This window comes from Danio rerio, chromosome 4, assembly GCF_049306965.1.
Source record: "Danio rerio strain Tuebingen ecotype United States chromosome 4, GRCz12tu, whole genome shotgun sequence".
Classification (NCBI taxonomy): Eukaryota; Metazoa; Chordata; class Actinopteri; order Cypriniformes; family Danionidae; genus Danio; species Danio rerio.
Window position 1 is genome coordinate 51,460,001 of NC_133179.1, and position 26,524 is coordinate 51,486,524.

The 26,524-nt window shown below is 40.1% G+C and overlaps 1 protein-coding gene and 2 non-coding genes across 5 annotated transcripts in view; 2 read left to right on the forward strand and 1 right to left on the reverse strand.

Moving 5' to 3' along the window:
* The first annotated feature begins 7,218 nt into the window (after positions 1 to 7,218).
* trnaq-uug (transfer RNA glutamine (anticodon UUG)) lies at positions 7,219 to 7,290 on the forward strand. The gene has a single exon. It is a non-coding gene; the product is annotated as a tRNA-Gln (tRNA).
* Positions 7,291 to 7,397: 107 nt separating this feature from the next.
* trnai-aau (transfer RNA isoleucine (anticodon AAU)) lies at positions 7,398 to 7,471 on the forward strand. Its single transcript has one exon. It is a non-coding gene; the product is annotated as a tRNA-Ile (tRNA).
* Positions 7,472 to 22,523: 15,052 nt separating this feature from the next.
* The window catches only part of LOC110438431 (NACHT, LRR and PYD domains-containing protein 12-like), a 73,993-nt gene continuing 69,992 nt past the window's right edge, over positions 22,524 to 26,524 (reverse strand). For all 3 annotated transcript variants that reach the window (XM_073947392.1, XM_073947391.1, XM_073947390.1), the window contains one exon: positions 22,524 to 25,452. In XM_073947392.1, coding sequence (XP_073803493.1) covers positions 24,869 to 25,452 — 584 coding nt within the window. In that variant the 3' untranslated portion in view covers positions 22,524 to 24,868. The remainder of the gene's footprint in view (positions 25,453 to 26,524) is intronic.

Here is a 26,524-nt window from a genome sequence, read left to right on the forward strand (position 1 = left end):
AGCAAGCGATAGCTCAACGGCAAAAGCTGTGGCTCCACAAAGAGTCTCTCATGCCCGAACACAGACTTGAACCCTGGACCCTCTACCGACTCCGCTAAAGCTGGGGAACAATAGTCTGTTTTGGAAGGGGAAGAAAAAAGCACAAGAAAAATAAGAAAATTTGAGAAATTGAGAAAGAAAGAAGCGAAATTAAGGTTATATTTTGTATTTTTTGCCCACCAGAAACTACTCAATGCATATATAACAGTACTGGTTCAAGAAATATGTCCATAAATAACACTTTGGGTAGATCACAAGGTTCAATCCCCGACTGGAGCAGGTATCTAACCAGGTTTAGTAATGGGTCGATCATGAACATTTCGTTCATTTTAAACGAATCTTCAATATGATTTGGGAACTATAAGTCCTCTTAGGGAGTGATTTCTTAATTTGCGCGTGCGTACATTTGTGCAGGTGGTATCGTTATTTCAAGTCTTCATCACATTTCGTGTCGTTCATCGCGGTAAGGCATAAACCAATCATATGCGTTTAGAGCCGAAAAAGATTTGATCCGTTCACCTCTCGAGTCCTCTATCGGGTCTGAGTCACTCGTTTATTACGGGCCAATCATACGCGTTTAGAGCAGGAAAAATATTTGATCCGTTCATCTCTCGAGTCCTCTATCGGGTCTGAGTCATTCCTTCCTCACGGGCCAATAATACGCGTTTAGGGCCAAAAAAAGAATTGATCCGTTCATCTCTCGAGTCCTCTATCGGGTTTGAGTCATTCGTTCCTCACGGGCCAATCATACGCGTTTAGAGCTGGAAAAAGAATTGATCCGTTCATCTCTTGAGTCCTCTATCGGGTCTGAGTCACTCGTTCATCATGGGCCAATCATACGCATTTAGAGCCGGAAAAAGAATTGATCCGTTCACCTCATGAGTCAGGTCTGAATTTGGAGAAAAGCTCCGCCACTGCACTTAACACCACCAACACTGGTTTGAAGTGCAGCTCAGGTTAAATACTCTCTCTCCTCTCTAGAATGATCCAATGATTGCTACCAGGTGGACACAGTTACCTGCAGGGAGAGAGAGAGGAAAAACACAATGCTCATTGTCCACCAAAAGATATGTCTCAGGACGCAAGCCCTGGGATAACCGCTATCACCCTCCTGGAGCATATACAGGCAAGAAATTCATTAATTAGTTGTTATGGAAGTTATTCATTAAGCTTTTAATGTACTACACAAAATGGTAATCTAAATGTTTATTTTATCATTAGTTTTATTTAATATATGTTTTTTTATTGTTTTATTTTTTAAGGTGAATTGCTGGGAATGGAGCACCTTTACAGCCAGACCGGCAAAACCCTGACTCCGGTGCTCCAGAACCCAGAGGAGGAAGACAGGCTGGTGGAGGAAGTACATGACGAGGATCTACAAGATGACGGGTTTGAGGAGGAGATCATGGAGGACATCACAGTTTTAAGTGCTGTATGAGGATGACCCCTGCCGTGATCTCAGAAACAGCCCCTTATCTTCGCCTCTGCCTCAGTCCCCAGCATTACTGGAGCATATACAGGCAAGAAATTCATTAATTAGTTGTTATGGAAGTTATTCATTAAGCTTTTAATGTACTACACAAAATGGTAATCTAAATGTTTATTTTATCATTAGTTTTATTTAATATATGTTTTTTTATTGTTTTAGTTTTTTAAGGTGAATTGCTGGGAATGGAGCACCTTTACAGCCAGACCGGCAAAACCCTGACTCCGGTGCTCCAGAACCCAGAGGAGGAAGACAGGCTGGTGGAGGAAGTACATGACGAGGATCTACAAGATGACGGGTTTGAGGAGGAGATCATGGAGGACATCACAGTTCCAGTGCTGTATGAGGATGACCCCTGCCATGATCTCAGAAACAGCCCCTTATCTTCGCCTCTGCCTCAGTCCCCAGCATTACTGGCTGAGCCGTCCACATCAGCTGGTGGAGAAGGACAGCTTCCTAGCCCAGCCCCCTCAGTGCCGTCACAGCCATCCAAGTCTGGAGACAGTCTCTCTGTTGAGGCTCAGGTAAGATATATTAAGAACTTAATTTGATTTAGTCATTTTTTATTCCACATATACTAAACTTATTCTGTATTTACCAGGGAGTAGTCATTGGACCTGATGGCATTGCTGGGTTGGACAAGGTCCAGGATCTGGCTGCTTAATTGGTAGGTCTTCGTGTGGCTCCTTACCTCACTGACCTGCAGGTGACAGAGGCCATCCAGCTGTGGACAGCTCTCCTGGATGTTGATAAACAGCGCATCAACTACCAGCCTCGACATCAGCCTCAGCTGACACATGGGTGCTTTAAGGCACCGAATCGCTCCGGAGTCACTCCAGGTGTGGAGAGCGTCAAGCGCTGTCTGATTGGACATCCTGGGGGTCCAGCACAGTGGCCTAGCACCAGCCGCTTGGTTGAGGCCATTTGTACAAAGCTGTGTGCCGTACACAAGTCCACTTCCAAGAAGGCTGGTGTTCGCACGCCCAGGTGGTCTAAAATACTGACCGATTACCACCACATCCAGGATCTGGTGCTTGGCAGTCGCAGGCTGATGGATGAAACAGTGATCCAGCTTTTTGAGCTAAATCAGAAGACGCTCATTCAGTGGTAAGCAAAGCACATTATTTTCTTTAAATTACCTGAATACTTCCAAATTATTATATATGAATGATACATATCATTTATTATCAGGTTTCAACGGAGGCAAAAGGATCAGGAAATGAGTGTACTCCCTCAGGGACTGACTCCACTTGATCCAATTGCTGTGGCAGATATGCAGCTTCCTTTGCCGAGGGGAAAATTGGACGAGGCACCGACAACATCAGGCCCCGAACACCAGTTTGTCTTTCCTCCAAATAAAGAAGGACAGGCACCTCTTCTTCGACCTGGTCGAAAGTCTGCTTCTGCAACCACCACAGTTTGCTCCTTCCTGCCCGATGCCACCACGGTGTGCTCCTTTCCACCGGCCCCCACAACGGTATGCCCAATCGCGCCAACCCCCACCACAGTCTGCCACATTGCACCAGCCCCTACCATGGTGTGCCCCGTCACACCGACCTTCACCACAGTGCGCCCCATCTAGCCAGCCTCCACCACAGTGTGCCCCATCATACCAGCCTCCACCACAGTGCGCCCTATTGCGCCGGCCCCCACCACAGTGCGCCTCATTGTATCTGCCCCCACCACGGTGTGCTCCTTTCCACCGACCCCCAGCACGGTGTGCCCCATAGCACCACCCCCCATAGCACCAGGTGTTGTGCAGCCCATTTCAGGACCTGGATCATTGTTTGGCACACTTGTTTTTAACCCAGACATGAGTGTGTCAATGGTGATTCCATCATTTGCTGCACCAACATCCAGTGCAGTCCCAGCTTCACCTGCACCTGCTCCACCTGCGCCGACGGGAACAGGAGAAGGAAAGTGGAGTCCACAAAAGGAAGTATGTGCGTGCGGTTACTTTTAATGTTTGCAGCAAATGTGGGCAACCAAAGACTAAGGAGTTTGGCCATAGCCGATTTGTCCTTAGAGGACTGGTTGGCAGAACAGCGCCAGCAAAATAAATCAATCAATCAATCAAGCCTTTATTTGTCACTACACTTTCGTATAGCGAAATTGGACCCCCCAGACCATACACAAAACATCACAAACAACTTTTCAGGGGAGACAGATCTTAGGAGGTAGCATTTAGAAACGAAAAAAGATACATTTGGACAGTTAGGCTAAAAAACACCCCCTCAGCTTGCCCTTGATTAGGACAAAGTGAGAAAAGGGAGAAAAACAGCCCTATCTTAGCATAAGCACACCGGCAAGACACAACATAGACAGAGGGGATGGGAACAGGGGTAATGGAAAACAGTCCGTTGAGTGCGGGCAGCCAACTGGTCCAGCAGCCATTTCCGTCGCAAGTCACAGCCCCGCCCACGCCCCACAGGGTAAAAACACACGAAGGCGTTTGGATGGGGATCGGTGGTGAATGTTTATCTGTAGATATGTTTGTGTGTGTGTGTGTGAGCCTGCATAGTCCGGAGTCCCGCAGGTGTCCTTGACAGGGGCAGGAATTTCAGAGCGTCCGCTTATCTTGCTTATCCCAGGGAGTTGTTTACTTCCAGCCGAGGCTGTCTGGCAGGAGTAAGAGAAGAGCCGAAAAAAAGACAGTAAGATACTTCCACTTTAGGTCAATATCTGCCAATTTCACAGATATTTAATGTCCATCACTCGTCTCCCGATCTGGCCAAAATTTGTTGCAGAGCCGCTAGCTTCACCTCGATGGTTTCCAGTTTGCGGTCAAGGACCATAGTCTGATTCGCGACCCTACCCATCAGTGTTTCAATCAAGCCGGCCAGCCTAGTGGGGTTTTGAGCTGCGCTGACCGCTTTTATCAGTTTCCGATATCCCAGGGCCCCGCATAAGCCCATCAGCAGAAACCCTGTTATCAAAGTTCCGAATAGGTAGATATCTTCAATATCCTCCAGAGACAGAGCAGCTAGACAGAGGACTCTCCACTTCTCCCACCCGTCCATCACATATCCAGCTGCGAGCGTCCCCGCAGGACAGCTGGGTTCCCCGGAGCCCAGCGATCTCGTTGAGAAGATGGTGTCAATTGCATTCAGAGACCAGTTGATCAAATCCATAATTCCTTTTTCGTTTGGAAAGCAGGACAAGGAGAGCCTCAGAGATAGAATAAGACGAGACAAGAGGTGCTAGCAAGGAGAGATATGGGACGGAGCGGGAAGAAGAGCGACCGCCTTCGCCGAGAGCCAAAGAAGAAGGACAAACTCCAGCTCCAGAATAAAGGACAAATTGCTGTATATATTTTTGTAAATGTTACATGGGTACTCTCTCTCTCTCTCTTATTTTTTTTTAATTTTTGTGTGTTAATATTTAGCGTTTTAAAGTGGCACTTATAGGCCCACTCTTATTTTGTCTTGTGTGTACTTATTTAATATTTGTGTGCATTTTATGTAAAAATATATTTATATTTCTTAAAAAAATAACATTTTATACATTGCTTAAATACTATATTTTATATATTACGTGCCCCCACTCTTGCATTTTATTATGTATTTATATTATTGTTTAATATATTGTGTATATAAAAATAAATATATATATATAGAGTATTGTTTTTATATAATGTGTATAATAAATAAATATATTTATATATAGTATTGTTTTAATATATTATATGTGCATAATAAATAAATATATATTGTAGTTTTTATTTATTGTATATTATATAGTTTATATATTAAGATGTTTTTAATTTGTTTTTTACATTTTTTAAATTGTTTTGCGATTTTAATATTTGTATTCATTTTAATAAACCATTTTGCATATTACTTGTTTTTGTGTGCATTCATTTAAAGTTATTACATAAAGAAATATAACATATATACTATATATATATATATATATATATATATATATATATATATATAGTATATATTTATATATTAATACATAAATATATATATAATATATTTATATATACATAAACATGCATACATATGTTTAATTGAAACATTTTTATTAATTTTAATTAACGTAATATGCTTTTTAAGAACAATATTCACATAATAATAGTAATATCAACATAATTGCCTGTGTTACGTCAGTAAAATTTCAATAAGAGTGCAGCTAATTGGCTCCACTGAAACCGACACTGATTGGATATTGTGTTACACAGATCGTGTGTTCGAATCCAGCACACAAAAAATGACATTTAGAGTGACATGCAATATGCAACCAAAATACCACATTATGCACAGTCACAAAGCCGCGAACACTACTGCAAGCGAAATTTGTCGCATTTTTCCGTTTTTTTGCGGCTTGTTCGCTTGCGAGTGAGCGAGAAGATTGGACCCCTTCCTATGCTAAGCGAGAGCTCTACCATTTGAGCTAATTCCCCTCGAAAAAATTCAAATTGGTAGTTTTTGGCGTGGTCAAAAAAAAAAAAAAAGATCACATTTGCTCTGTGGTGGTCTCTTTGCCCTGCCCGCCGTTTAGTCGTCAAATTGCCTGGAATAGCGCGCTTTTTTTTTTGAAGGCCCTACCTATTCCTGCTCCAGTAAACGTGTTAGGAGCCCTGCATGCCGAATGACTCAGAATGACTCAGTTACTCAGAAATCAATGCACATTGGCACCACCTTGATTGACAGCACCACACAACAAGCTTGAGGTTCCATGGTGTAATGGTGACCACTCTGGACTCTGAATCCAGCGATCTGAGTTCAAATTTCAGTGGCACCTGTTATTTTGCCAGCACCGCACAAAAAAAGCTGGAATAGAATGTTAATCTCTTGAAGGCCAGGGAATGACATTTACTCTGGGCTTTCTAGTGCTTTAGGCAGGAAGTGGCTGGTTAGCTTAGCTGGTTAGACTATGGTGCTAATAACGGCAAGGTTGTGGATTCAATCCCTGTACTGGCCAAGCTCTTACCCTCTTAGGCCTCAGATGCATTTAAGGGCTCTGCTCGGTCTTACACACGTCTATGCTGCAGAAAAACTATGAAACGGCAGCTGAAATAGCTTAGTTGGGAGAGTGTTAGACTGAATATCTAAAGGTCCCTGGTTAGATCCAGGGTTCGGTAAAGTAGTGTTGTTTTTCAGTTTTGGGCACAAGAGTTAGGTGACCGAAAGTCACCCAAAAAGCCTAGCTGCTGCACCCTTAAGTCCAACTGCTTCCACTTGACCAAAAAGCTATCTTACTTCCAGATGGTCACGTCGCTTCTGGTGATAATTGAATCAGGAGAGTTTCACTTTAAACCTTTTCGCTTTAAAAAGGCATGAAAACAGAGGTGGAGAATGCAGGCATTGTTCTCTCTACCTCTCGCATGCAAAGCGAGCGCTTTACCATTTGAGCTAATTCCCCTCAGAGCAATCAAAAAATTGGCGATTTTTGACGTGGTCAAATTAGAAAAAAAAGATCAAATTTGCTCTGTGGTAGCCTCTTTGCCCTGCCTGCCGTTTAGTCGTCAAATTGCCTGGAATAGTGCGCTTTTCTTTTAAAGGCCCTACCTGGTCCTGCTCCAGTAAACGTGTGAGGAGTCCTGCATGCCGAATAACGAGTTACTCAAAAATCAATGCACATTGGCACTGCCTTGTATTGACATTTTGCTACCTTCTGGCAAGGCCGTTTTTTTTTTTTTTTACATTTTTTTTTTTAGCCCGGGCAGCACCAACCAGAAGACTTGAGGTTCCATGGTGTAATGGTTAGCACTCTGGACTTTGAATCCAGTGATCCGAGTTCAAATCTCGGTGGGACCTTGTTTTTTTACCAGCACCGCACAAAAAAAGCTGGAATAGCATTCTTATCTCTTGAAGGCCGGAAAATGACTGTTACTCTGAGCTTTTTAGAAACCATGGAAGAAAGTGGCCGGTTAGCTCAGCTGGTTAGAGCGTGGTGCTAATAACGCCAAGGTCGAGGGTTCGATCCCCGTACTGGCCAAGCTTTTACCCTTTAAGGCCTCAGAGGCATTTCAGGATTCTGCTTAGTCTCACAGACATGAATGCTGCAGGATACTTGTGAAAGGGCAGATGAAATAGCTCTGTTGGGAGAGCATTAGACTTAAGATTTAAAGGTTCCTGGTCCGATCCTGGGTTTCAGCAAAACAGTGCTGTTGTTCTATTTTGTGCACAAGGGTCAGGTGACTGAAAGTCACCCAAAAAGCCTAGCTGCTTCACCCTTAAGTCCACCTGCTTCCACTTGACCAAAACGCTATCTTCCTCCCAGATAGTCACATTGCTTCTGGCGATGATTCCAATGGCCTGATCGACAGCACTCTATAATGCTATGTATTTAGCGCTTTGATGTCCCACTGCGGACACGCTGCTGAATAAAAGAAAACTGTGACTTGATAGGGCTTCTGAAGGCTTGCAATTATATGTACGACACGGAAACCGGCAAAGCTGACGTAAGTAGTTTCGCTTTAAACCCTCAAGGTGCCACCAGCTTTGCAAAAAAAGCCAATGTAAAAAGGCATTAAAAACAGAGGTGGAGAATGCAGGCATTGTTCCCGCTACCTCTAGCATGCAAAGCGAGCGCTTAACCATTTGAGCTCATTCTACTCAGAGCAATCAAAAATTGGCGATTTTCGACGTGGTCAAAATAGAAAAAAAGATCAAATTTGCTCTGTGGTGGCCTCTTTGCCCTGCCTGCCTTTTTTTTTTTTTTTTTTACATTTTTATCTCTTTAGCCCGGGCAGCACCAACCAGAAGACTTGATGTTCCATGGTGTAATGGTTAGCACTCTGGACTCTGAATCCAACGATCTGAGTTCAAATCTCGGTGGGACCTTGTTTTTTTTACCAGCACCGCACAAGAGCCTTTTTATGCATGTGCAAAGTAACTGAGTAGAAAGCATAGTAAATTTTGCTTCCCCTCACTGTCTTAGATGAAACTGCGTTTGGAATGTAGGGATTGTATACAGTTTAACCCAAAGAATGACCAGTCTGGTAGATGAAGAAGAGCCGGAGTCAGAGATTTTAAAAAAATAAATTAAGTTTACTGAAGATAGTTTGCAGTTTCATTCGCAGAAGCCAGCTTCAACACTCTCAATGAGTTCCTAGGCCACTCTGCTTACAGTTTCAACAATCGAACAATTATACTCTTTACACAAGTCCAGAAAGGGTGGGATCCAGGTAAACAGTTCTCATTGGTTACAACAGAAATAGACAATTCTAAATACATGCGTCAAAGAAACATAGTATCTACTTCCAGATATGGATGGCCTTAATGTGTGCGTCAAAGAAAGCCTTGTATTTGTATCCAGATATGGATGGCGACCTGATGCCTAGAGGTGAGGTCGCCCTAAGTTATTAGGAGCTGATCTCCAACCTGTAAAAAGCTAAACCAGGAACACAATAGACACAAAAGACCATCTGTGTTAAAGACTCCAAGGATGTTTCTTGTACGTTCAGCTGTGTTATCAGGCTGGTTCAAGACTGTTTCCATCAACAGTCTGCTGCAATATCTTGGCTACACACAGTCTGTCTCCACACAAAAAGGAATTACATTACTATTAATTATACTCAAAAACAGATCAATCAAACAGCTATAAAATTATAGGCAATATATCAGGACAATAAAACAGGTGTCTTCTTCTCCTCTGTATTGGACCTCTAGACATAGGAACAGATAGAGAGAGAGAGAGAGATCTCCATGACCTATGACCTGGTCTGTGTGTCTCCTGAAAACAAAGTTAAAATAGACAGGCAAAAAGAGAAACAAGGACACAGAACATTCTTACAGTAAGCAGTTTTAACTTATTCATTAGTTAAAATCAATTCACAGTTAAATACTGAGAAACAGGATGATGAAAAGGATAAACGGTGGTCCATGATGAGACGGATTGGAAAGCAGAAATCCGAATCCTTCAGTCCCCCCTTTTGACCCGAATGGAGTCCAAACTCCACTTCCGGTCAGCCAGTGAGATCACTAAGGAGAGTGAAAGTAATGACTCATGCTCCCTTAATAAGTTCGCAGAGTTTTCTTCACCCCTTCTTGGACATGCTGGAACCTAAAAATTCCAGTCCCCAAGCTAAGGGCTCTTTCACTCTCCACTCACAAAAGGAGTTCACGCTTCTCATCATTGGTGGGATTAAGGGTCCTGCAAGCAGAAGTAAATACATACAAAAAACAACAGCGGACTAAAGTCCAGAATGTGAACACAAATGCGCAAGCCCTAAAAGTCCTCCAGAAGTAAACAACTCATAATTTCCATCGATACTTCCTCTGATGCATCTACAACTTGCTCCAACTCTAAATCCAAACATACAGGCCAATTCTAAGGTTCAGAGATTCTCTGATCAGACACAAAAGGTCATCCACTAGACCTAAGCCACTCAGGATTCAAATTCATGACCTGCAAAAACATCTTTATTTTCACCAGTTTTAAAACCTTCATCAGCATGTTCACTAACTTCAAATTAGAATAATGAAGCATTTTTACATTAACACACATTAAACATGCCAACAGCACAATAGTCCAATTCAGCACCATTACCATGTTTAATTATCACCTCGCTGAACTCCATGTCAGTCAAGTCCACTTAAAATATCTTTTCATTCAAATAATGATGTGATTGGAGTGATGCTACACATTCCTCTGTATCATTGATAGGAAGTGTACAAGCACCCTTGTCCTGGCTATAATGAGCCAAATTCACCTTCACAGTTAACAAACTAATATCAAATCCACTCTCTGGAAGCCGGGCTAAATGAATTGAGCCAGACCCTCAGTCACCTCAAAGAGACTAGATATAGATATTACCTGTTACCTAAAGACCAAGAAAGAGGTAATGGTTTTTACAAACTATTAATCCAAGTCATTAACATGCAATAAGAGGGATTGTGAATCCATTTCTTTTGTTCCCACGTTTTAGGGGTTTACTAAAATCTTAGTCAAATTCAACAAAGATCAAACCTGAGTAATTCAAACTCAAGCATCTTTTAACAGAAATAAGACTAAACCTTATAATTATCTTCTCAACGTGTCATTTGTACCATTTACTTTACTCTGACTAAACCAGTCAACATAATCAGAAGCAAACAGTATGATTTTGTATAAAATTCATTTGATTCTTACTGTCTGGTCAATTAGAAATGCTCACAGGTTAGTTATTTGCTCAAACTTTTGATTATTTGAAAATCTTTCATACCTGTCATTTGACAGTAAAACCTGTTTAAAAGCATTACCAATTGAACAAGAACAGACTGAGTTAACAACTCTTTTACCACATATAATCAAGACTCTTGCTTGGATATGGACTACTAAATTTTCATTTAAAGACAGTCTAAGTTTCTGTAAAACTTGTCAGTATTCACAATAATAATATTAACTTGAGTTGACTTGACTGCTTAAAAATGCTGTTAAAGTTGACGCTGCATTTCTGTTTATTAAAATGTTCATTTTCGCTGCAGCAGTATAAATACTTCTTTCTGAATTCAACCATCAGATTCAAACACTTTCATTCAACTTTATCTCTTTGTTCTATACAACATCCAAACAATTATGTTCCTCTTCCATTGAGGACACACACACACAGACAGAGTGATTTACTGCAGCATTTGCCTTTAACACAAATGACTTCAACTCAATTCTCTGCTTATTTTTCCTATGCTAGAGTGAGGATGCTTTCTAGACTATTGTGGTTAGTGACTTAGCCAATGTCACTGTTTAAATGCCATCAAGTCTTGGAATTTACTTAAAACATTCAGATAGAAAAGAGTTAACTGTAATTAACCTTTGCATTCTCAGTAAATTTAGACTTGTGTTTGTAACCTAATATGCATGGCAGTCTTTAATTTCACAGCTATAAGCTAATAAAATTATTATTATTATTATTCCAGAGAGTAATCTGAACCAGGAAAAGAGGTAATTATTAACCATTGCAAACAGAGCTGGATAACCCATCCATTTCAAGCTCATCTCATGGTCTGCATCATCTTTTCCTCAGATTAACTCAGCATTATAGACTTCTGCAATGTCTGGCATTTCGCTTATACAATCTGTAATAATATAACACTCATTTCAGAGGTTAGTGACAATATTCATACAACAGGGACTTATTCCTAAAATTCTTTGTCCAGTTTCAACTAGATTTACATGATCTTTTATCAGGTTTCAAAGTTTCCCTGTTCATAAACAATGTCTTTTCTGAGACAATCAGCTGGTGTGTTTTGTTTTCTTAATATTGTTGCTAAGCATGTCGATAATAGAAACAAAACACAACTCATGGCTTCACTCAAACAGTCTCTGTCTCTCTGTTTTATGCACATAAATTTTCAATAGTCTTAGACTATAACATTAAAATGATTACAATTCAGAATCTTTAATCATTCACCAACGTTCCAAATGTCAAAAGTTTGATCTCTTAAAACTCAGTTGGAACTGTTTAAAGCCTAAGAGAATTTCTTGTAATTATTTTACCTTAACTGCTTAGTTCCGTTCAGCTGTGTTATCCAAACCATCTCACAGACAGTCTTTATCTTTAGCCAACACCATATCGAAATTGTCCTTCGTCATGCATAAGGACCTGCATCAGTAAAATACTATGAAAAATCAGACACATCAGTTAAAAATCATCTCAGCTTCACATTCAGGAATTCAGCATTCTTAAAAATCAGACCTTATATATCCAGTGCTGTTAAAGCAGCCAACCACATTGATATTGGTAAAATTTAAAGAAACTTTACTGTCTCCAATGGTTCTTGAAAGCCCATTGCCATTATCTTTTTACCAATCATCTCCTTCAGGGTATCATACCCTGGCATAGTCCGTTGATGCTTGTCACAAGGACAGACATGTCCTTAATAAAGGCAGGATCCTCGTGATCAGGTCTGGACGGGGCCACTGAGGCAGACTACTGTAACTTCAAACAGTTCCCCTCTAAGGATGCTTTAGGCCGATAGAGCATCACCCCAGTCCAGCACCATCTTTCACATTAAACATCCGCCTTTTCGGGTAGATACCCTGGGGTTTACGAGGGGTCCCATGCCTTAGGTTGTTTTCCGCTTTGGCCAAGGGAAAATCTTACCCGTCTTAGGGAACCCCCCTTCGTGCCCACTGGTCAACTGCCACTCACACTGCAAGCTCCTGTGCAGGCTTCCTCCTTGATTCAGAATTTTCTGCAAACTTGTGAAAGTGCAGTCAAGAACCATGAAAGCCATTGAGACTACCTACTAGAATTCAAACATTGAGACAGGTTTATCAAACACTTAAATAAACTGAATATCAAGCTGAGATTATTCAGGGAGTTTAGATATCACCCTGATCCATTCAGTGTCAGGGTCTGCTACCTCAGTATAGCCATCAGGCCCTGTATGTGATGGTGGAGACTAAGAATAAGACAAAAGTTACAAACAGTAATAAACCACTGAAGACAAGAAATTTCCAAACAGTAATAACAACTGTTCAAATTAATTATCTCTATAGCTCAGGGGGTATATTAGTGTTTTTCAAGATGCTTTAACAAAAGCATTTTCCTTCATTCATTTCTCTGTTCGCTTAGTCCCTTTATTAATCAGGGGTCGCCACAGCGGAATGAACTGCCAACCTATCCAGCACGTTTTTATGCAGTGGATGCCCTTCCAGCCGCAACCCATCACTGGGAAAACAAACAAAAGCATTTTGCAATCTCTTATTTGTTAAATTTGATGTTTAATTACTAATACCTCTATGAGTGCATACAAATTGAAATTTAGAAACTTCTTCTTATTGAAAAACATTTGTGGATTAATACTTGGGAATTTAATACTATTACTTTTAGGTTCACAGTTACAATAGAATTAACATGGAACATTTCAGAATGTAGGTGGGAAGTACATGGATTCATCAGTGGATGAATCAGTAATTTGTGACAAATTTACACTTGAGTGGACAGTTCCTGTGGAGTTTCCATGTAAGTACACTTAATAAAGTGTTGCATAGAAGATATTTTACAAGTTAAAGAGTAATTTTACTTTTTTTACACTTTATATTGATATTTTTACAAGTTACAGAGTAATTTGTGACTATTTTACACTTTATATTGAGTGAACAGTTTCTTTGGGGTTACCATGTAAGTACACTGTTAATAAAGTGTTGCATATATGATATTTTACAAGTTACAGAGTATTTTGTGACTATTTTACACTTTATATTGAGTGGACAGTTCCTGTGGAGTTACCATGTAAGTACACTGTTAATAAAGTGTTGCACAGAGGATATTATACAAGTTAAAGAGTAATTTGTGACTATTTTACACTTTATATTGAGTGGACAGTTCCTGTGGGGTTACCATGTAAGTACACTGTTAATAAAGTGTTGCATATGGGATATTTCACAAGTTAAAGAGTAATTTGTGACTATTTTACACTTTATATTGAGTGGACAGTTCCTGTGGGGTTACCATGTAAGTACACTGTTAATAAAGTGTTGCATATAGGATATTTTACAAGTTAAAGAGTAATTTGTGACTATTTTACACTTTATATTGAGTGGACAGTTCCTGTGGGGTTACCATGTAGGTACACTGTTAATAAAGTGTTGCACAGAGGATATTTTACAAGTTACAGAGTATTTTGTGACTATTTTACACTTTATATTGAGTGGACAGTTCCTGTGGAGTTTCCATGTAAGTACACTTAATAAAGTGTTGCATAGAAGATATTTTACAAGTTAAAGAGTAATTTTACTTTTTTTACACTTTATATTGAGTGGACAGTTCCTGTGGGGTTACCTTGTAAGTACACTGTTAATAAAGTGTTGCACAGAGGATATTTTTACAAGTTACAGAGTAATTTGTCACTATTTTACACTTTATATTGAGTGAACAGTTTCTTTGGGGTTACCATGTAAGTACACTGTTAATAAAGTGTTGCATATATGATATTTTACAAGTTACAGAGTATTTTGTGACTATTTTACACTTTATATTGAGTGGACAGTTCCTGTGGGGTTACCATGTAAGTACACTGTTAATAAAGTGTTGCATATATGATATTTTACAAGTTACAGAGTAATTTGTGACTATTTTACACTTTATATTGAGTGGACAGTTCCTGTGGGGTTACCATGTAAGTACACTGTTAATAAAGTGTTGCACAGAGGATATTTTACAAGTTACAGAGTATTTTGTGACTATTTTACACTTTATATTGAGTGGACAGTTCCTGTGGAGTTTCCATGTAAGTACACTTAATAAAGTGTTGCATAGAAGATATTTTACAAGTTAAAGAGTAATTTTACTTTTTTTACACTTTATATTGAGTGGACAGTTCCTGTGGGGTTACCTTGTAAGTACACTGTTAATAAAGTGTTGCACAGAGGATATTTTTACAAGTTACAGAGTAATTTGTCACTATTTTACACTTTATATTGAGTGAACAGTTTCTTTGGGGTTACCATGTAAGTACACTGTTAATAAAGTGTTGCATATATGATATTTTACAAGTTACAGAGTATTTTGTGACTATTTTACACTTTATATTAAGTGGACAGTTCCTGTGGAGTTACCATGTAAGTACACTATTAATAAAGTGTTGCACAGAGGATATTTTACAAGTTAAAGAGTAATTTGTCACTATTTTACACTTTATATTGAGTGGACAGTTCCTGTGGGGTTACCATGTAAGTACACTGTTAATAAAGTGTTGCATATAGGATATTTTACAAGTTAAAGAGTAATTTGTGACTATTTTACACTTTATATTGAGTGGACAGTTTATGTGGATTTACCCTGTAATTACACTGGTACACTTTTCTAATGAAGCTTTATTTCTGTCATACAATGTTCACAAGTACATGGTATGCAAATAGTTGTGGAAGTGAGAAAACACCTGCAAGTACATACTGTTGTTACACATTGCACTTACATAATTCTTGTTACAGATGTGTACTTTCTTAGTGTTGTTACCAATGTCCTGTTACACATTTGTACTTACACATACTATTCAGTGGGCTGTTACATGTGTGTAGTTACACCAATATTACACAAGTAATTACTATGTACCAGTGTGTACAAACACTGTAGTTACATACTACTTACACATCTAGTTACCATGTAAGTTCACAGGTATAAGCGACAATATAAAGTGGGACCAAATTTAATTATACAATTTTTTAATAGTTATTAATATTTCTTCCAACATATTTCTACAGTTTTCATTATTCTAACTAAAAAGAAACAGTGCATAAAATGTTCTCATTAAAACAGTCATAAAAAATAATCAAGCTCAAAATTTGAACGACATGAATGCAAAATACATTATTAGTAACATTGCCTTGAACCCCATGCTTCGTGACATCTCTGACAGTTCCTCATCTGCTATGTCTGTTGTCAGTTTGCCTCAGTAATTTTTAGGAGTCCAAGATTCGTCATATAGACAGCGTATAGAGGTCAAGAAGACGGCTCGTTAAGAAATGAAAACGTTCGATCAAATGCGATGTTTAGCAGATGTTACGATCTTTTAAAGACGTCTCCGCGACGTACGTGGGCTATCTGGGATATGAACAACTCGCATTTTTAATTGATCAACAAATAAACAATCGGTAACTTGCAATACAATGAAACTCATCTCAATTACACCAATAAAGATTTAAGCTGGTATTCTCTCTCACACAGTTACATCAGTACACATCAAATTGCAAATACAACCATTTCTACAATGCAATATGTGCAATCACCAAAATCCAACGAAAAGAAAATATTTGTATATATTTCTGTAATTAATCCTTTACACTGCTGTTTGCCTCTGCACTCACAGAGAAAATCTATATGGCTTTTCCCATTAGCATAACGTGATAAGGCGGGCTTTCACTTAACATGAATATGATTGGATGATCACTGAAATGCCAATCAAGTTACGAATGTGCTATTTTTTTTATTTTATCATATTTCTCGTATTATATACTAACTTCTGAGTTCAATAATAAGTAAATTTTTTTAACAACTATTGAATAATTTAATTATTATTAATTCTCAATATTTACAGGGTTATGTGCATGCATGTTCACGGCTGTGTGTGTGTGTGTGTTTTGACTCTGAAAATCAGTCATTTTTATGCAATTTTTTTACAGACATCCATCTTTTGCTTCTCCGACACTCCCCCTAAACAGAGCTGGACAAGTCCCACTTTCCTGACTTTTTCCAAAGTAGAGGTGTGAAAACACCCTGCTGAAACGAGGGGGTTTCATGGCCCTTTAAACTTTACAATAAGGTGCTGTTAGTTAATGTTACACACACACACACACACACTGCTGTTGTGATGAGTCAGAAGGCATTGAATCCATTTGCAAGCTTTATTAAAAGCACACATACATACAGACACAAAGGAGCAATCCAGGAGACAGAACGAGGGACAGGCAAGAGTTCAAAGGCAGGCAGATATCTTACTGGTCAGAATAACAGGCTGGAGATCAGGGGCAGGCAGATGTCTTTCTTAGTCGTAGAACAAGCACAGGGTCAGAAACACAGATCAGTCCGAAGCAGGGAGTATGGAACGCTCAGAAATGACAGCCAGGCAAATCAAGACTTCGCAAAGAACCAGAGCGTGAGTGCGGTATATAAACACGCGAGTTGATGAGCTGCACCTGGACCGCAATCAGTGCCAGGTAGCAGGGCTTATGGGAATTTGAGTCCGTGAGTCGAATTAGAATTCGGGCGATGGCTCCCTCTTGTGGTGCACAAGAGGATCGGCATCGCCCTCATTTACAACAAAACCCCCCTCCTGCGAGCGGCTCCTGAAGCGAGAAGGCACCTGACGCCGGGGTCTACCGCGCTGTCGGGGAGCTGGTTTCTCTGGGAACCTCTGATGAAACTCTTCCGTGAGAGTTGGGTCTAGGATATCCCTAGCATTCACCCAGGACCGTTCCTCTGGACCATACCCTTCCCAGTCCACCAGATATTGGAGGGCGCCACCCCGGCGTCGAGAGTCCAGCACTTCTCGAACGAGATAGGCTTCTTCACCCTCGATCATGACAGGTGAGGGGGTCCTGGTTTCCGATTCCTCCTCAGCCGTCTCCTCTCGTGGACCACCAGCGGGTTTGAGTAATGACATGTGAAAAGTGGGAGAAATATGATAATGATTAGGCAAGGCTAAGCGGAAAGACACTGGAGTAATCTGGCGTAATATTTTGAATGGCCCTACATACCTGGGACTGAGTTTGCGGCAGGGTAATCTCAGACGAAGGTCCTGTGTCGATAACCACACCCACTGCCCTGGTTGATACGTGGGTCCCTGGCGTCGATGACGGTTCGCCTGAATCTCCCTCCTCCTGACTGCCCTCATGAGATGTCTGTGAGCCTGATTCCAGACCTCCTCACTCCGTTGCAACCAATCTGTGACAGCAGGTAGCTCCGTAGGTTCTCCAGACCATGGGAACAGAGGTGGTTGGTAGCCGAGAATACATTTAAATAGAGTAATACCCGTAGCTGGCTTTATCAAGGAATTTTGTGTATATTCCGCCCACATCAGATAACGGCTCCAATCGTGCTGTTGCTGATGACAATAGGAACGTAAAAATCGAATGACTTCTTGATTCATTCGTTCCGTCTGACCGTTGGATTGAGGATGGTACCCTGAGGTGAGACTAACATTAATATTGAGATTTTTGCAGACAGCGGACCATACCCGGGAAGTGAATTGGGATCCCCTGTCAGAGACGATATCATCAGGTAAGCCAAAGATTCGAAATACATGATTGCACAGGGCTTCTGCGGTTTCAAAGGCAGAGGGCAATTTGGGCAATGGTATTAGGCGACAAGCCTTGGAGAAACGATCAACCACCGTTAGAATGACTGTGTTGTTCTGGGAGACGGGAAGATCCGTGATGAAGTCCACCGCTATATGGGACCAGGGCCGTAGCAGAACAGGTAGCGGTTGTAGTAAGCCAGCAGGGGTTTGGTGAGATGCCTTCGTAGTTTGACAAATTTTACAGTTCTGAACATAATTAATCACATCCTTCGTGAGAGACGACCACCAGAAACGAGCTTTGATTAACTCCAATGTTGCCGTTATGCCTGGATGCCCCGAGCTGGGAGTGTCATGAACATGAGTCAGTAATCTGGTATGTATATTATTGGGTACAAAAATTAGGTGGTTCGGACAATCTACTGGAGGGTTGTTTTCTCGGTTCGCCTCTTGGATCTCGGTAAGTATGTCCCACTGTACTGGAGCCACTAACAAGTTTGTAGGGAGAATGGTTTCATCACTAATAGCGGGCTTATCCTCTGTTAGCCTGGATAGTGCATCTGCCTTACCATTTTTACTCCCTGGTCTGTATGTGACAATGAAGTTGAATCTGGTAAAGAACAGAGCCCAACGAGCTTGTCTGGGATTTAGACGTTTGGCTGAGCGGAGATATTCCAAATTCTTATGATCAGTCAAGATGGTGAATTGCTGACTAGCCCCCTCCAGCCAGTGTCTCCATTCTTCCAGGGCTAATTTCATTGCCAGTAATTCGCGATTCCCCACATCATAATTTCGTTCTGCGCTGGTCAATTTACGGGAGAAGAAGGCACATGGATACATTTTGGATGGCTGACCCTGGCGTTGGGATAACACCGCCCCGACTCCTGTGTTGGATGCATCCACTTCCACAATGAAAGGTAGGTCTGGGTTGGGGTGACGGAGAATAGGAGCTGTGGTGAATTGAGTCTTCAGATCAATAAACGCTTGACGTGCTTCGGAGGACCAGGATAGTTTGTGGGAGTTTCGTTTGGTCATGGCTGTTAACGGTGCGGCTATTGAACTAAAGCCTCTGATAAACCGTCTATAGAAGTTGGCGAAACCTAGAAATCGCTGCAACTCCTTGAGATTCTGGGGTAACGGCCATTGTTGGACTGCCTGTACTTTCGCGTCATCCATAGTAATCCCTTCTGCACTGATGACATAGCCCAGAAAGGCGATCTGTGTCTGGTGAAACTCACACTTCTCTAATTTGGCGTACAGATGATGTTGAATCATGCGTTGCAACACTATACGCACATGTTCAACATGTTCCTCCATATTGTTTGAATATATAAGGATGTCGTCGATGTAAATGATTACCCAGTGATCCAGCATATCCCGAAAGACATCATTCATAAAGGATTGGAACACGGACGGACAGTTTGACAGGCCGAAGGGCATTACCCTGTACTCGTAGTGCCCCCAAGTGGTGGAAAACGCGGTCTTCCACTCGTCACCGGCACGGATTCTGACCAGGTTGTAGGCACTGCGAAGGTCAAGCTTGGTATAATATCTAGCCTTTCTTAATTGTTCCAGGGCAGGAGGTACGAGGGGTAATGGATAGCGGAATTTTACGGTGATTTCATTGAGCCCTCGGTAGTCAATACAGGGACGTAAACTGCCATCTTTCTTCTTTACAAAGAAGAATCCAGCTGAAGCAGGAGATGTAGAAGGTCGAATGAAACCTTTGGCCAATTCCTCGTCGATATATTCAGACATTGCCTTGTGCTCAGGTTGTGACAGAGGAAATATTCGACCTGTTGGAGGACTGGAGCCTGGAATTAATTCAATTGCACAAACGCTTGGTCGATGTGGAGGAAGTTGGGTAGCTTTTTGTTTACTAAAAGCTTCATGTAAGTCATGGTACTCAATGGGGATTCGTTCATTAATGAGTTCAGGCAACATATTGGTGGTTCGCAATGGAATCTTGTGAATGGGCTGGATGCACTGTTTCATACATGACTCACTCCACTGCAATATCTGTCCGTCCCTCCAGGAGATATGAGGATCATGTCGCCTTAACCATGGTAGTCCCAACACCAGTGGATGATTAACTGAATCAATAATGTAGAATTGCATTTCTTCAATGTGTAGAACACCAACTTGTAACTGTAGCTTATTCGTGATCATACGGATGCGTCCTTCACCCACAGGACGACCGTCTAGTGCTTCCACTGCAAGACAGGAATCATATGAGCTGAGAGATAGGTCGTGACTTAAAGCAAATTTCTTAGATATAAAGTTTCCGGCAGACCCAGAGTCGACAAGAGCAGTGGCATTAATCATTCTTTTACCAAATCTAATAATTACAGGAATCAGTACACTGAAAAGTGCTGGAACATGGGAAGGACTCACCGATTGAACTGGTGTAGGAGGTCGTACGCTGCAGGTGGATTTCCTGTGCCCTGATTGGCCGCAGTACAGGCATAGATGATTTTGCAATCGGTGCATTCTCTCCTCATGGGTAAGACGGGTGAAACCCAGTTGCATGGGTTCATCAGGGGGCGTATCGCCTGAAACGTGGAACTGGGTGCGAGGATTTCTACGGCTGCGAATCAGATGATCAAGACGGATGGTAAGTTCAATGAGTTCGTTCAATTTCTTTCCTTCGTCACGGCAAGCCAATTCAGATTGTAGAGTGGCTGTTAGCCCCCGTCTGAATAGTGTCTTCAGTGTGTCTTCAACCCAGTTAGTTTGAGCGGCGAGAGTGCGAAATGATAAGGCGTATTCTGCAGCTGTGTTACACCCCTGGGTAAGAGAAAGTAACTGCTCACCGGGGCTTCTCCCCTCTGCTGGGTGCTCAAACACTTCCCAAAACTGCTTAAGAAAATTTTCAAACGTGGGGTAATTACATTCCTCATCCTTCCATATCGCTGTAGCCCATTCCAGCGCTTTCCCCGTTAACAGATTGCATACAAAAGCCACCCGACTAGAATCAGTGGGATATAATGCAGGTTGTTGGTTAACGAATAGTTTGCATTGTAATAGGAAGCCTTTGCAGCGAGAAGGTGAACCATCAAACTTTTCAGGAAAAGCTAATCGGGGACTTACGGTAGCCGGAACACTGGAGACATTCGTTGGCTGAGGAGCTGTCATGATGGCAGGCGGGGTAACTGCAGGATTCGGATGACGAAGTTGTTGCATAGCTCTCACCAGTTCCTCCGTGAGAGATGTTAAATGGGTGAGTTGTTGATGATGGGTGGCTAACTGAGTGGCTTGAGCGGAAAGTTCAGTAGAGACTTGTGCTAAAGCTGCTGGATTCTGTAGTGGCGAAGTCTTCTGTTGTGATGAGTCAGAAGGCATTGAATCCATTTGCAAGCTTTATTAAAAGCACACATATATACAAACACAAAGGAGCAATCCAGGAGACAGAACGAGGGACAGGCAAGAATTCAAAGGCAGGCAGATATCTTACTGGTCAGAATAACAGGCTGGAGATCAGGGGCAGGCAGATGTCTTTCTTAGTCGTAGAACAAGCACAGGGTCAGAAACACAGATCAGTCCGAAGCAGGGAGTATGGAACGCTCAGAAATGACAGCCAGGCAAATCAAGACTTCGCAACGAACCAGAGCGTGAGTGCGGTATATATACACGCGAGTTGATGAGCTGCACCTGGACCGCAATCAGTGCCAGGTAGCAGGGCTTATGGGAATTTGAGTCCGTGAGTTGAATTAGAATTCGGGCGATGGCTCCCTCTGGTGGTGCACAAGAGGATCGGCATCGCCCTCATTTACAACAACTGCAAACTTTAGATAGTAAATTTAACTACCTTAGAGTTAAAAATAACACTCCCTCTGAGATTATATGGGAACCACTATAAGTGTTAAAAATAACACTTTTGAAAGTGTTAACATAATCAATACCAAGAGAGTGTTAATTAGCAAACTCTTATTGTGTAAAATATCTGTTAAATTTCTGAAAAAAAAAATACCAGCTGCTGTGGTTGCCAGAATATTTCTGTGAAAAATATGGAAGCTTTATAGAACTGTATAAATGTACGAAAAATAACCATATTTCATTAACTGATACAATTTTCAGTTTACGAAATCATAGGTTAGTGCACAAAAAAGTAAAGTCTTTAGATGCAATAATGTTTTCATGTGTGATTGCAATTAGCAAACAGATTTTGACTGCATTAGTAACTACACAGTTACCTTTAAACAAAAGAAGATGCAGCATAACATCAAATATTCTCAGTTCATCTTGGACTTGAACACAGACGCTATTATCCTCCACAATGGTGACACAAAAACCGTTTAGCTGTTTTTTTTTTTTTTCTTTTTTTTTTTCCGGAAAAATACCGGCAGCTGTGGTTTAACATTCATAAATTCAGTTTACAAAATATTTCTGTTAAAAACACATTCAACAGTCTGTATTTTTTATCGAACTCACACTGCAAATTTAATATTTGGTAAATTTAACTACCTTAGAATTAAAATTAACACTCCCTCAGTGTTTATATGGGAACCACTATAAAAGTGTTAAAATAACACTTTAAAAGTGTTAAAATTTTTAACACTTAAAGAGTGTTAATTAGCAAACTCTTATAGTTTAAAATATCTGTAATATTTACAGTAAAATACCGGCAGCTGTGGTTGCCAGTAATCTGCTGTTTTCAACAGTTTCCAGAATATTTCTGTTAAAAATACATCCCATAGTCTGTATTTTTCATTCGAGCACATTTAAGCCTTAAATTCCAGAGCAATATCCTCACTAGTGTCCTCACTACAGAGGGCTGAACACTCAGACAGTGATGAAGTTAATGAGATGATTAAGTGTCTAATTAAAGGAGGATTGAGAATTATTGATGAACAACTGTTAACAAGCAGAATCACTGAAGGACAGAAAAACACAAATTACAGCCAAAACCAAAGATGAAATCAACTGAGAAAAAAAAAAACTCTAAATAAAATAATAATCAATAAAAATAAAGCAAATTACACAATAAAAAAAATATTTTTCAACATCTTTAAAAAAAACTCATCACATTAAACAACTTATCATGGAGCTTCACCTATTACTGACCTTTGACTAGATTTCTGTCATGTGAACGAAAGCTCTTAATGAAATTTCTGTTGTTCATTTGAAGTCACCATGATGGAGGACAGAGTCTGCTTTATTTAGGCTCTTCAACGGCTTGCTATAAAATGTCTTTCAATTTGAATGCTATAATTAGTGTTAATCACATTATTTATACATATAGTATAAAAAGCCAAAAGAAAATTAAAGTGTCAGTCTGAAGAGGTCATTTATGATATCATAGCCTTCCTTTCCTGCTTGCTTTCAAATTCAGTATCATATTAATTACGTGTGAGAAATAAACAATTTTTATAAATGAAACCATGTAAATTCTATCAATTAATGACTTTATAATAGGATTAAAAACACCATTTACAATGAGAATGTTTGATATAAAGCATAAATGAAAAACACAGACATGAACAATTAGTCTTTGAATCTCAATAATGGTAACAAAAAAAAAAAAAAATTAAATAAAAAAACAACCTAGAGCAAAACAAAACACTCTACTGAAACATTACCTTCCAAAAAGAACTCAAAATAAAGGAAAAGAAAGAGATTGTAAGAACAAAGCTGCATAATTTATTTATGCTGCAATGCATGCTGGGAGCTTTGTACTATGCTGGCACCCAGCATGCATTGCGACATGAACTATGCAGCTTTTTTTTTTCTTTTTAGCAACCAGGGTTGAGGTTTATATGCTGATTCTTGATGTCTGTGTGTCATAATAAGCTGCTCGAGCTTGAAGGTTTAGTGCATGACACTATTATTATTAATTGCATTCTAATTGTTTGTTGAAACGTCTATGAAGAGCAGCAGACTACCAGTAGTATTGTCCCATACAGCTTTAATACAAATATGTTTGCATTTTTTATGAATCAACTTATTAAATGCTTGAAATTATATCTACACAATTAAGCACAAACAGTATATTTGCTCATGACATTTCTTGCTATAACTGATAAGTTTTAGAAATACAGCTATATGACAGTCAGTGAATCATTAAGACAGAAGAGTAAAGCTTCAAGAGCTCAAATAAGCAGCCTCTGAACTTCATGATGGTGAGGTAAAATTAAATATTTTTAATAAAAAAATATTTTTACAGAAATGAAGTCAAACTGTAATCAGTGAAGCTGCTTATGCTATTATTTAATGGAGTTGTTTAATCCTCTGTTTTAATTCAGTTGGTTTGGTGTGAGGCTGTGTCTGTAGTTTTATTTCTTCCTTCAATTTCTTATTCCTTCAGTGATTGTGCTTGTTAACAGCAGGTGTTCAACAGCAGGTGTCTGAATTCACTTATTTGTGGTCATTCCCTCTGTCTAGTGGACTAAACTAATTGACTAATTTAAGTGCCAGGTGAACGAGGGTATAGGGCGAGATTTCAGACACTCTGATTAGTTTCTCAAAAACAGGGGTTTTCTAGAAAGGTCTACTTTTTCTAGACCTGTTACTCTGTATGACAAGGAGGCAAATCAGCTTCTAATGCCGAGAGGGTTATTTTACCTTTAACTAACTCTATAATTTTAACACTTTACTTAAGATTACCACAACACTTGAAATTTAACACACACACACACACGCATACACACAGGAGAGAGTCCAGAACATCCCACTGTTACTGACTGATCCTGCAAAGCAGAGGATCATGGGTAAATCTCTCCTCACTCTTTAAGCACAGTTTTACTAATGATCCAGAATAAAAAACAGTAAACCCAGGATAGAGCGGCTCAGTGAATGTGGTCTGGACTGAGTGGATGAGGCTCATTGTGTCTTTATTGATGTTGTAGAAGATCAGAGTTCCTACACAGTGATCTACAAACACTCCTATTCTACTGCTGATCCGCTCTACTGGGAGTCCAGTTTTTCTGTTATTGTGCATAAAAAGAAACCCCTTGGAAGAGCAGCTCAAACACCAGGACCGATCATTAAATCCATACCAACATTCGTTACCTCGTCCCTTCCTCCTAATGCTTTTATATGACACTGATATTTCCACACTATAATCTCCACTCCAGTCAATCTCCCAGTAACAGCGTCCACACACACTCTCTCTGCACAACACCTGAGGAAGATCATCAAATCTGTCCGGATGATCAGGATACAATTGATTCTCTTCCACATGTGTCACCTCTCTGTTTTCCTCAGACAGAATGAGTTTAGTGTTTGCTGTGTTTGGATCCAGTGTGAGAAAACAGGCATCTGAACACAAGAACACACATTTATAACACAACAACACTCATTAAACTCTGTATGTGTGTGTGCAGACATCCCAAGTCTCCCAGAAGTTGCATGAGTATTCCGCAAATGCATAGAGATTTCCGGTGTAGTGAGAAATCGGGTTTACCCTGCAATTGAGTCCGCTTAGGACCCCAATGGATTATCTGCATTGAATGCCTGATCAAAACCTGTTGTACTTCTCCACATTACAATCATATTTGGTGCTTTTTATACTCTAATCTCAGTCTTTCCATTTTAACAGCACTAACCATATTAGTAACATTATTATCGGTAACAAACTACAAGTTAAAGATATGCGTAGTTAAACTATTTGAGATGTTTGTAAACATTAAATGATGCTTTTTTGAAGTTTTTATGTATTTATATGTAACATTATATATTTACATAAGTGGTAGCACGTCATAGGCTATCTAAAATATAACCTGTACACATGCCTTTAGTTGTACATTAAGATAGTTTTATGTTTTTATAACGTTATTTAAATTACATACATTAAAACAAGATTTCACTGCATTTATATATATGCTGTATATTTTAATCTTTTAATCAGGCGCTTAAAACTATCCGCTTGTTAAGTGGTGACGTGTTGGTGACGTATGTAATACTGTTTCCGGGTCCAAGCCGCCATTCATTTGAGATGAGAAATCATTCGTTTATGATCACTTTATATTCATTCCACACAATAAAGTTAATTTTATATAAAGTCATAGTGTACACAACTCTGGGATTGCTGCATAACAAATACCAAAATTTTAACAATTTATAAAAAAAATTATCACTTTCATTGGATATTAGGCATGGACATTTATATTGCGATCGTGATTTTAAAAAGTATTAAATCGCTTTGTAAACGTTTATTATTACCATTTCATGAATCTCCCCATTGAGTTAAATAGAGCGCTTGGACCCGGAAGCCGCTTCGTGTGACGTCACACTTAACAAGCAGATAACTATAGGTCTTTTTCACTGCGGGTCGTACGCACATCCGGTTGAGCGATAGTTGCGTATTCATACTTCGGCCGGAGCAATGTAG